The 12,726-nt window shown below is 41.0% G+C and overlaps 1 protein-coding gene across 1 annotated transcript in view; it reads left to right on the forward strand.

Moving 5' to 3' along the window:
- Positions 1 to 12,726, forward strand: part of LOC138662620 (chondroitin sulfate proteoglycan 4-like) — a 90,866-nt gene that overhangs the window by 38,792 nt on the left and 39,348 nt on the right. Inside the window, exons 3-5 of the mRNA XM_069748451.1 lie at positions 579 to 4,127; positions 6,683 to 7,153; positions 12,338 to 12,514. Coding sequence (XP_069604552.1) covers positions 579 to 4,127; positions 6,683 to 7,153; positions 12,338 to 12,514 — 4,197 coding nt within the window. The remainder of the gene's footprint in view (positions 1 to 578; positions 4,128 to 6,682; positions 7,154 to 12,337; positions 12,515 to 12,726) is intronic.

A 12,726-nucleotide genomic window follows, 5' to 3' on the forward strand; every position in this document is an offset into this window, starting at 1 on the left:
TTTGACTGACTGTCCTGGAGTTTCTGGACGGTTGCAACCGTGGCCATGCCTATGCTTAGATTAGGAGTCAATAGGCTTATCCGCTAAATAGATGTGTGCCTTGATATCCACCATGACATCACATATGTCCTATAACTTATGTGGTTGAGCTACACTTGTGAGCCACTTTGAAGGATGAGCAGTATTAGAAAGACTGAAGGGACCCACATTAGAGCAAAATCAGTCAGACATGCTAATTTGGTCAGAACCGGTCAAAATGCATTTGGGGTTTCCCAGCTGTTCCCTGATAGGTGAGTGATGGCTCTGGTATATTGAATTTTAATACCCGATTGTGCTGATGTTACTAATATAAGCTACTGTCCGATTTAGCTTCTCCCCACAAATGCACGCTTTGGCCATGGGGCAATAGGAGGCTTGAGAGATAGCTGACCAAATGTTTGTGCTTGGCTCCATATTGTTCTTTAGCAGATATTTCATGTGGCTATAACACTTTAAATAATTTCCTTCTTGTATTTTGTATTATTATATTTCATTTTATAGTACTACTGTTAATTTTTATTATTTTTTTATACCTTTAGGCAAAATTGAATCTTGGAAATGATGAAGTGATACTTTTCCTCGACCAAGGACCTCGCTTAGATGACATGGAATGGCACATGGTCAAATTGACCTATGAAAACACAGAAGTGACGCTTACCGTCGATACAAATATTAAATCAAGTATTATAAATGCTGTTGGGGCCAAAGAACTTCACATTGAGCATGGCTACTATGTTGGTGGACTTGCAAGCCTGAAAGCTTCATATCTAAAAGACATTCATGAATATTTCAGAGGTTGTCTAGATGATGTTGTCTTCAACGAGTATGAATTACTTTCTTCACTTCGACCATACCCTGGTCAGACAAGTGTTCATGAGGTTTCCCTTGGATGCAGTGATGAGTTCTTCATAAGCGAAGATGACCCCATCAGTTTGTTCAGTTCCAAGTCCTTCTTAGCTTTTCATCGTTGGACCATTGTGGACGATGCAGTCTGGGAGTGTGTGATACAAGCAACAGACGGAAGAGGCTTATTACTCTATCACTCAGGAAAAGCTGACGAATTAATTTCCCTAGAAATAGTAGACTGGGTGTTGAAAGCCAGTATTGGCAAAGGGAAAAATGTTGTGCATGTGAATTCTTCCAGTGCTCTTAAGGAAAATACATGGAATTATATTAAATTTACAATAACCTCAAGGCATGTTCATCTGACTGTAAATGACAAAACTGAGAAAACTTTAGTCAACTTCCACATTAAAACACACGGCTCTTTGTACATAGGTGGCATTGATGACGCTTCTCGAGACCATGTGAAGAGGTTTGGTTTAACAACACTTTCTGGGAAAAATGCCAAAGGAGGATCGCTTAAAGGGTGTATTAAAAACATAAAAGTGAACTCTATTAAATTTGGATTAAAGAACGCCTTGGCTACGAAAGATGTATCACCTGGCTGCAAATCGGAGGTTGCATTGAGCACTGTTCCACCATCACAACCCAGAATCTTACAATTAATATCCTTGGCTCCTCCAATTTCACTGGTTACTACTATGGTACCAAAGAATAATCATAAAAATAACTTCCTCATTCTTAATAATTTGGTGGTAGAAGAAGGAAGCAAAGCTGCTTTACAATCAAAACATATCAAACTTAATTTGGATTATAAAAGGCTAGGTCTTCGACAGTCGCAAGTTTCATTCAAAGTTGTTGAGCATCCTTCACAAGGGCAATTAAAACTAGATGTTTCTCCACAACAAGACAAGGGTACCTTTACTATGCTTGACCTGTGGCATGGAAGAATTAGTTATGTCCACGATGGCTCGGAGGGAACAAAAGATCACTTTAGTTTTTCTGTTATTGCAACCAGCAAGAATGAGATGCCCTCATATCTGAAAGGAGAAGAGGTCCACGTGTTTAACATCACTGTGACACCATCTAACGATGCTCCAGAACTGTCTCTACCAGAAGGAAATTTATTCACATTACTTGAAACTTCCAAGAAATGCCTAACTGGTAATCTGATAAAAATATCCGATGTGGACTCAGAACCACAAAATCTAAATCTGGTAGTGCTTGGCAACCTCAACATAGAGGCTGGATATCTAGAAAACAAGAAAGATCCAGGAAAAGCTCTTATCAGCTTTCTTTATTCTGAGCTGCTTGAGGGAAATATTTTTTACGTTCACCATGGGTTGAAGAATGCAAGGCTTGTGTTGAGGGTTAGTGATGCAGATAAAGTGAGTAACACCGTTGTGTTGAGAATTTTGGCTATTCCTCTAGAATATAAAATTGTGAACAATACCAGGATTGAAGTAATACAAGGATCAAGTGCTTTCCTTAAGATCAGTAATTTAGCAGTTGAAACCAATGCTGTAAATCAGGATATGGAAATATGGTATGATGTTACGGAGATGCCAATGTTTGGTCACATACAAAGAAAGAGTTCTGGAAATGAATGGAAGCCAGTAGCATCTTTTACTCAACGTTCTCTTGAGCGAGATCGAATCCGATACCTTAATACCTTTAAAGAAATTCAAGAAACTGATTTAATGGATGGCTTTAAATTTAGAGTTACTGTAGCGAACCGTTCCAGTGAAGAATTTTTCTTTCCAATTAAGGTCCAGTGGCTTAAATATGCATTGAGTAAACATTTTCCTTTGACCATCGAGAATTCAAAAAAGGCTAAATTTGGTTATAATAACCTTGAAGCTGCCGTGGAAGGAGACCTCATGGACGACATATTAATATATTATAAGATTCAGTCTTTGCCTGCTAAAGGAACGATTATGTACAGAAACAACAATTTAAGCAAAGACGACATGTTCAGCCAGACAGATATAACGGAAGGAAACATTGAGTATTTACTAAGTGGGCAGCCACGTGAAGATTCCCAGGATTCCTTTGGATTTACCCTGTTCACAAAATATGCAGAATCAAAGCCATTTACTTTCATCATTAACATTAAAGCGGACTTGAACAGCATCCTTTTGACGAACAAAGGCTTGTCCTTAGCCGAAGGTGAAACAAGACTTATTACAAAAGATGAACTCTTTATACAAACCTTAAGTAACAGAACCTTTTCCTTTAATGTTTTGAAAAGTCCTCTCCATGGAAAGCTAAAGCTAATCAATTTTTCAGATTCTCTTATAAGCAATGATAACATCACCACCTTCTCTAGCCAAGATATTTTGAGTGAACGTCTTATGTACGTTCACGATAATTCCGAGACTTTGTCCGATGCCTTTGTCGTTCTTGCATCCTCCCTACTTTCGGATCAAGAAAAAGTTGATTCCGATGCAACACCATTGGAGACAGAATTTGCTTTTAATGTATCCATAGAATTGAGGAATGACGAGAAGCCTGTCCGTGTTGTCGACAAGCTATTCCATGTAGTTAGGAATGGCAAGAAATTGGTAACGTTGGAGGACTTGTGCTACCATGATCCTGACACAGATTTCGATGATGGCCAGTTACTCTACACCAGACGTGGTATTCCAAATGGAGATCTTGTTTCATCTAATGATACTTCGAAAAAGCTGTACCAATTTACCCAGGAGGACTTAGAAAATAACCGTGTCCTCTATGTACATCATGGAGCGGATTATGGTCGCTTTGTCTTGTTTGTTACAGATGGAAAACATTACACGTCTTCACTTCTAGAAGTTAGTGCTTCCGAGCCCTACATTAAGATAGTCCACAACACAGGATTGTTGGTACAAAAAGGCAAAGAGAGCATATTATCCTCCACCAATTTTAGCATTGCCACTAATATGTACGTTGAAAGTGACCATAATGTTCTGTATTATATTACATCCCAACCAAAACATGGAAAGATTTACATCCAGAATTTGCTGAAAGACTCTTTTACAAACCAAGACCTAAAAAATGGTCATGTGGTTTATAGGCACAATGATGGCAATCATCTAGTAGACGTGATTACCGTTGCGGTAAAAATCGATACAATCACTCAGGATGTCGACATTAAAGTTCGTGTCCATTTGGAAAGTCATCAAAAACTTCCAACTGTGCAGAGTCATGAAAGCCTTCTAGTAGAAGAAGGAAAGCCGGTCAAAATCGGGAAAGACAGACTGCAAGTGAGTATATCAGGCCTTTTATCAAAGCTAAAGGGAAGTTTTTGCTACATAATATGAGAGCATCATGATGCGGGGGGAGATATTCCAATTCCAGGAAAGTATCACATACAAGGTTCTTAGTATAATTTGTATTAAATCACTTTTACAGGGCGTTTATCACTAGAGGACATTTTGGCCTGCTGCCAGGTAGTCCAACCATGCCTCCACCACGGATTGGCATCTTTCTGCCTATGCACAGTTTACACAAAGCTGCCAATCAGTGGTGTGAATGGTGGTATATAGAGCTCAACATTCAGATCACTGATAGATCTGCAGCATATAAAATAGTTTTTAATCAAAATTGCAGCACCCAGTAAAATAGGTGGCATGTCGCTGAAATGAGGGTGTCTGCCCCTACAATATGCTGCCCTCAGATGGGGGAACAAAAACTTGGTGACAGATTCCCTTTAATAAAAAAAAGTTACTGTAACATTCCAATAAATATTTCTATTTGTTATGCAATAGGTAGTTCTATACATACAGTCATGATCAAAAGCGCTTAAACCTTTGAAGTTGTTCAGAAAATGAAGTATTTCTCCCAGAAAATTATTGCAACTACACATGATTTTTTAATACATGTTTTATATCTTTTTGTGTGTATTGGAAAAACACTTAAAAAACAGGAAAAAGGCAAATTGGACATAATTTCACATAACCACAAGATGAGCCCGACAAAATTGTTTGCACCTTTCCAAAATTAAGGGTTAACAACTTTGTTTTAAGAATGTGATACTCATTTAAACTCACCTGTGGCAAGTAACAGGTGAGGGCAATATAAAAATCACACCTAAAACCAGATAAAAAAGGGAGAAGTTGACCAATCTTTGCATTGCTGTGTCCACCAGTACCAGTCCGTGTGTCAATTATGCCAGCTACTGTTCCATCAGAGCCTGGCTGGACTTGCCCAGTCCATCATCCCTGCCTCCAGTCCTTTGGGGTTCAGCTGCCATCCACCCAAGGTCTGTCCTAGTGTAGCACCTGGTTCCTTCTCCTTCATCTCTCCTCGGATCATGGTGTCGTCATCCACTGTGTATCCCAGGTTGTACTTGGTGAGGCACTTAGTTACTCCCCTCTAGGGTTTCCTTGGGACATGGCACAGTGGTTCCACCACCCAGACCATTACAGTGCGCAACATAATCAAGAAGTTTACAACCCATGGCACTGTAGCTAATCTCTCTGTACGTGGATGGCAGAGAAAAATTAAGGGTGCAAAGCATCATGAAATCGCTTTTGGATCGCAGTGTAGTGCCCAGTGTCAGAATGCTGGGTTTGCGTCCTAGGTCATAGGTCTTCCAGCTGGACAATCATCCCAAACATACTTCAAGAACCACTCAGAAATGGCTGGAAACAAATCGCTGGAGAGCTCTGAAGTGGCCAGCAATAAAAGCGGAACTAAACCCCAGTGAACACCTGTGGAGAGATCTTAAAATTGTTGTTGGGAGAAGGCGCCTTCAAATGTGAGAAACCTGGAGCAGTTTACGAAAGTGGTCCAAAATTCCAGTAGAAAGTTGTAAGAAGCTTGTTGATGGTTATCGGAAGCGATTGATTGCAGTTATTTATTACAAAGGGTGTGCAACCAAATACTAAGTTGAGAGTGCAAAAATTTTGTGTAGGCCATTTTTGAGGTTTTGTGTGAAATTTTGTCCAATTTGCTTTTTTTTTCCTTTTTTATGTTGTTCCAATACACGCAAAGGAAATAAACATGTATATAACAAAACATATTTAATTGCAATAATTTTGTGGGAGAAATATTAAATCTTCTGTAACAATTTCAAGGGTGCCAAGTCTTTTCGGCCATGAGTGTATATGACTTTAGGGACAACAGAGTTTATAGAAAGTTTCACCCCATCTGTTTTGCTTCTTCTGGGGCACTATTTGGTTAAAATGTATCTCCCCTTAATTAGTATATAAAACTGAGTTTTGAATATAAATTATATTTCGAGACCTCTCTTAGACAGAATTGAATATAAAAATGTGACTAGCTCGGAAGGATAGTTGACATTGATAACAATCCCTTTCAATTAATTTCTGAGTAATGGTGGAACACACAATCATGATCTGAGGGCACCAATTGGGTTAAAGAGGAAGCCCCCACACTCTGTTAACCCTTTACAATGATGTAGTCACTATTGACAGCAGCATCTAAGGGGTTAAACAGATACGTACGGTGCCAACACTGATCGTGGCTGATGCAGCAAGTTGTCAGCTATAGTGTACAGCCAACAGCTGCTGGATTGTCACCTGTATGGGGAGGCTATTCTCTTATATCTCAGGTCAGTTAAAAGACGTATTGGCTGTCATTAACGGGTTAAAGCCCCTTTTCATTTGAAAGTTTCTTTTAAAAGTTATCATTTTGACCATGTTGGTTCTTATTAAAGAATTATCATTAGTTTTGTTAATTTGTTTAGATTTTTTTGTATCTTCTTTTATGTTTGTATTTTGGCTGTATTTTGTTTTTTTCACAGTATGTCCTAGCCTAGGTGGGATTTTCTCATTTTGCATGACTCTTATTTTAGGTCATCCACGAAGATAACGTGCCCAGCGAGATTATGTTCACTGTAGTGACAGGTCCGTCACATGGATACATCCGTCGATTTGAATCCACTGAAGGACTTTTTCCAGATGATCCAAAATCCATTACAACCTTCACCCAGCAAGATATTAACCGAGGAAACGTTCAGTATGTGCAGACTGCATCTGGCCAAGTACAGGACAACTTTACGTTGGACGTCTCGAACGGCGTGCGAGAAATTAGTGGGATTACAGTGTCTGTTGATATAATTCCAGTCCTTATTCCACTGGAAATCCAGAATATTACTGTGAGGGAAGGAGCTTCCAAAGCCTTGACCCCAGATTATCTACGTGTTGTGAATAAACACTTTCAAGATCTCAATTTTGAGTTTATTCTTTTGGATAGACCCCAAAATGGTTATTTGGAAAATACTAGATTCCCTGGGGTAAAGTTATCAAGATTTTCCAAAAAACAGGTAAAATATTTTTAGTTTGCAATTTTTTTTGGTGAGGGAGATGGGGGATACTTATTCCAAGAAATGTTTGTAGGATTATTAGTTCATTTTTTTTTTTAAAAAAGGGTATTTTTTTGTTCATCCGAGGGCCTACTGAAAGATTGCACCAATTTATGGGGCCGAAATCTAGAATTTACTTTCTAATAAGCATTTTTAATTCACAAACCCACTGAGCAAATCACTCCCCTCTAAGTTCGTACATCCTGCTGCAATGATCAAGTGTCTTCAAATCTGGGACACTTGACCACCATGGCCTATGACTTTCTGTAGCGGATGGCCTTTATTTTGACCATGTTCTTAAAGGGAACGTGTCAGGTCCCCCATGCCCTCCAACCCAGCACCAATTGTATATGTATTACTAAATTCCCTGCCTAACCAGCTCTGTACAGTGGGGCAAAAAAGTACTTAGTCAGTCAGCAATAGTGCAAGTTCCACCACTTAAAAAGGTGAGAGGCGTCTGTAATTTACATCATAGGTAGACCACAACTATGGGAGACAAACTAAGAAAAAAAATCCAGAAAATCACATTGTCGGTTTTTTTATCATTTTTTTTGCATATTGTGGAAAATAAGTATTTGGTCAGAAACAAACAATCAAGATTTCTGGCTCTCACAGACCTGTAACTACTTCTTTAAGAGTCTCCTCTTTCCTCCACTCATTACCTGTAGTAATGGCACCTGTTTAAACTTGTTATCAGTATAAAAAGACACCTGTGCACACCCTCAAACAGTCTGACTCCAAACTCCACTATGGTGAAGACCAAAGAGCTGTCAAAGGACACCAGAAACAAAATTGTAGCCCTGCACCAGGCTGGGAAGACTGAATCTGCAATAGCCAACCAGCTTGGAGTGAAGAAATCAACAGTGGGAGCAATAATTAGAAAATGGAAGACATACAAGACCACTGATAATCTCCCTCGATCTGGGGCTCCACGCAAAATCCCACCCCGTGGGGTCAGAATGATCACAAGAACGGTGAGCAAAAATCCCAGAACCACGCCGGGGGACCTAGTGAATGAACTGCAGAGAGCCGGGACCAATGTAACAAGGCCTACCATAAGTAACACACTACGCCACCATGGACTCAGATCCTGCAGTGCCAGACGTGTCCCACTGCTTAAGCCAGTACATGTCCGGGCCCATCTGAAGTTTGCTAGAGAGCAATTGGATGATCCAGAGGAGTTTTGGGAGAATGTCCTATGGTCTGATGAAACCAAACTGGAACTGTTTGGTAGAAACACAACTTGTCGTGTTTGGAGGAAAAAGAATACTGAGTTGCATCCATCAAACACCATACCTACTGTAAAGCATGGTGGTGGAAACATCATGCTTTGGGGCTGTTTCTCTGCAAAGGGGCCAGGACGACTGATCCGGCTACATGAAAGAATGAATGGGGCCATGTATCGTGAGATTTTGAGTGCAAACCTCCTTCCATCAGCAAGGGCATTGAAGATGAAACGTGGCTGGGTCTTTCAACATGACAATGATCCAAAGCACACCGCCAGGGCAACGAAGGAGTGGCTTCGTAAGAAGCATTTCAAGGTCCTGGAGTGGCCTAGCCAGTCTCCAGATCTCAACCCTATAGAAAACCTTTGGAGGGAGTTGAAAGTACGTGTTGCCAAGCGAAAAGCCAAAAACATCACTGCTCTAGAGGAGATCTGCATGGAGGAATGGGCCAACATACCAACAACAGTGGGTGGCAACCTTGTGAAGACTTACAGAAAACGTTTGACCTCTGTCATTGCCAACAAAGGATATATTACAAAGTATTGAGATAAAATTTTGTTTCTGACCAAATACTTATTTTCCACCATAATATGCAAATGAAATGTTAAAAAAAACAGACAATGTGATTTTCTGGATTTTTTTTTCTCAGTTTGTCTCCCATAGTTGAGGTCTACCTATGATGTAAATTACAGACGCCTCTCATCTTTTTAAGTGGTGGAACTTGCACTATTGCTGACTGACTAAATACTTTTTTGCCCCACTGTATACTAATATTCACTTAGGCTAGTTTCACACTAGCGTTTGGCAGGGCTGCGGATGGCGGCCTTCTTCCTCTGTTAATCCCCGCCCACTGCCGTGCCTCTTCCTTCAGCTCCGCCTACGTCTGCATGCGTGCTGCGTACCCTATCTTTAACATTGGGTTCGCAGGCCATGCGGATGTATGTGGATGCCTCTGTATGCGTCGTTTTGACGTTGCACCGACCGCAACAAAATGCAACGTGTTGCGTTCGACGCAGGTCAGCGCAGCGTCATAAACTTCTCATAAACACTCCTATATATCTATCTCTGTCTATAAAATCCAGTGACTACACCCGTTCAAACCAGGTGCCACACTTTATAATTCAAAGATCCACCTTTACTGTCTACACAAAAATGCATTGCAGCTTCGCACTGCGTATGACCGGATGTTCACCAGATGGACCGTGTATATCTTCTGCTCTTTCGGTCATGCGCAGTGCGTCTCTGAAATTGAGATGCGTATACCCGACTTCAGAGGCACAATGACACTGCCGTATAGAGCCGCACGCAGACCAGCTCTTGCAAATCATGTTTTCACGCCCTCAGGGGCATGATAAGATGTGGAGATAGCCAACTAGTCTGGGGAAAATAACACCCCATCGACTAGACAAAGAACTAATTTGCATAAACAGAGCTTATAAATACTTTTTTAAACATGGATTTATGTGACATTATAAGGGACTTGTTAGGCAGGCAATTTCGTAGTACAAATGTGAATGCTGCTGGGTTGGAGGACATGGGGCACCTGACAGATTCCCTTTAAAGGGAACCTGTCACCCCCAAAATCGATGGTGAGGTAAGCCCACCAGCATCAGGGGCTTATCTACAGCATTCTGCAATGCATTCTGTAATGCTGTAGATATGCCCCCAATGTATCCTGAAAGATGGGAAAAAGAGATTAGATTATACTCTCCTGGGTGGGAGGTTCGATCCGATGGGCATCACGGTCCGGGGCCTCCCATCTTCATCAGATGACGTCCTCTTCTTGTCATCACGCTGCGGCTTCGGCGCAGGCGTACTGATTTGCCCTGTTGAGGGCAGAGCAAAGTACTGCAGTGCGCAGGTGTCCGGCCTCTCTGACCTTACCCGGCACCTGCGCACTGCAGTACTTTGCTCTGACCTCAACAGGGCAGACAAAGTACGCCTGCGCCGGACCTGCGGTGTGAAGATAAGAGGAGGACGTGATCGTAAGAAGATGGGAGGCCTCGGACCAGACCGCGACGCCCATCGGATCGAACCTCTCGCCCAGGTGAGTATAATCTAACCTCTTTTTCTCATCTTTCAGGATACATCGGGGGCTTATCTGTTGTGAATTCTGCTTTTGGGTTCCCTCCAGTGGTTGTAGGTGGTAATGCAGTTGTCCCTGAGTTGCAGTCCTGGCCAGGTGTATCTGCTGATTGCAGTTCTGACTGGGATATTTAGGTATGCAGGATTCATTAGTCCTTGCCAGTTGTCCATGGTTCTGGGAGGTTTTGGATCTTTGTCTGGTTCCTCCTGCCTTGCTGCCAATTCAGCAAAGATAAGTGTCTGGTTTTTTGTTTCTGTGGCACACATGCTGTGTGATTAATAATTCTGTGCTATTGATTTGTTTTCTCTTGTCCAGCTTAGATTGTGTCAGTGTTTTCTCAGTCTTGTTGGATTCTCTGGAGTTGCAGATATACGCTCCACATCTTTAGTTAGATGGTGGAATTTTTTGTATTTTCTGCTGTGGATATTTTTGGAAGGGTTTTAATACTAACCGCTTAGTATTCTGTCCTATCCTTTCCTATTTTAGCTAGAGTGGCCTCTTTTGCTTAATCCTGTTTCCTGCCTGCGTGTGTCTTTTCCTCTACTACTCACAGTCAATATTTGTGGGGGGCTGCCTATCCTTTGGGGTTCTGCTCTGAGGCAAGGTAGAATTCCTATTTCCATCTATAGGGGTATTTAGTCCTCCGGCTGTGTCGAGGTGTCTAGAATTTGTTAGGCACACCCCACGGCTACTTCTAGTTGCGATGATAAGTTCAGGATTTGCGGTCAGTACAGTTTCCACCAACTCAGAGAAAGTTCCATGCGGCTCCAAGGTCACCGGATCATAACACTTATCTACAGCACTACAGAATGCTGTAGATAAGCCCCTGATGCCAGTGGGCTTAGCTCACCTTCCATTTTGGGGGTGACAGGTTCCCTTTAAGCTCTAAAGGGGTTCCGTCACCAGATTTCACAGTATTAGGCTACTTTCACACATCAGTTTTTTGCCTTTGACTGATCCAGCAAAAAATGGATGAAACATTGGGACATTAGGCACAATCCGGCGCTAATGCAACTCTATGGGGAAAAAACGGATCCGGCAGGAAAAAAAATGGATCCGTTTTTTTTTTTAGATTCGCCGGATTGTGCCTGATGCAAAAAACCTGATGTGTGAAAGTAGCCTAAGCCGCATACATTACTAAATAAAACACGTAGACAATACGGGACTGGTATATTTACTGCGAAAATCCACATCACAATGGTTGAATTTTATAATCCTGATATTAAAATGAGCATTTTTGATTTCAACTAAATAATAATAACGCTCAAGTCCAGATATATTCAGCCCCCACCTGTCCAACCTGACTGACTACTGTAGCTTGTACTGAGCTGTGTGAGATCTCAACAGGGAGGAGGGTCAATGAGGAGCTGTCAATCAGGCAAGGTGGGTGGAGATTCAACAGCAATGGAGAAGGACGCTGAGGAGTTGTCAATCAGGCTCGGTGGGAGGAGACTTTCAGAAAGGATTATACAGCCATTCTGACAAAGAAGTATTTAATAATTTCTGTAGTTTGTATTGTGAAATCTGGTGACAGAATATTGGTGGAGACACTTTAAAAAGTTGTGTTATATCAGAATTAATACATCGATATACATTTTATGTTGCTCTGTCATCTTATTTGTTTGGCACATAATTCTTTGATTTCAGGACAATGAGGTTCGACTATAGCTATTCAGGTTGTCACTGTGCTCCTTCATCACTTCATCTCTTTATTTTTTTTTCTCTGATATGAGCAGAAATGCAATTATTCATACATAAAGCCGCTTGTTATTTCTGATGTCACAGCAAATCCTACCAATAATATGTAAAACTGATTATGTTTAATTTTTCAAGATGGAGCAAGAGCTGATTTATTACCTCCACGATGACGGTGAGACCTCGCAGGACAACTTTACCATCATTGTGAACAGTACAGAACTTTCCAAGCAAAGTCTTCCGCAGATGATATTTGTCACCATCACTCCTGTGAATGACGAATTCCCAGTTATTACGGTTAATAAGATTTTTCGGGTAAGGATATTTTATTTTCATGTTGTGTTTTTTTTTTTTTTGCCAGCTTAATCATATGGATAACCTGTGATGAGGGATTGATAAGATAAAATATATCAGTCAATTTGTGGCTTTTATTTCTATACTCTGGTCGCTACAGGAATTTCTGCTTATTAAATTAAAGTTATCGTCTCAGTATAGAACTCGGTGACGTTTCACCTGTATATGCCATC

This window comes from Ranitomeya imitator, chromosome 1 (assembly GCF_032444005.1).
Source record: "Ranitomeya imitator isolate aRanImi1 chromosome 1, aRanImi1.pri, whole genome shotgun sequence".
In the NCBI taxonomy this organism is placed as follows: domain Eukaryota; kingdom Metazoa; phylum Chordata; class Amphibia; order Anura; family Dendrobatidae; genus Ranitomeya; species Ranitomeya imitator.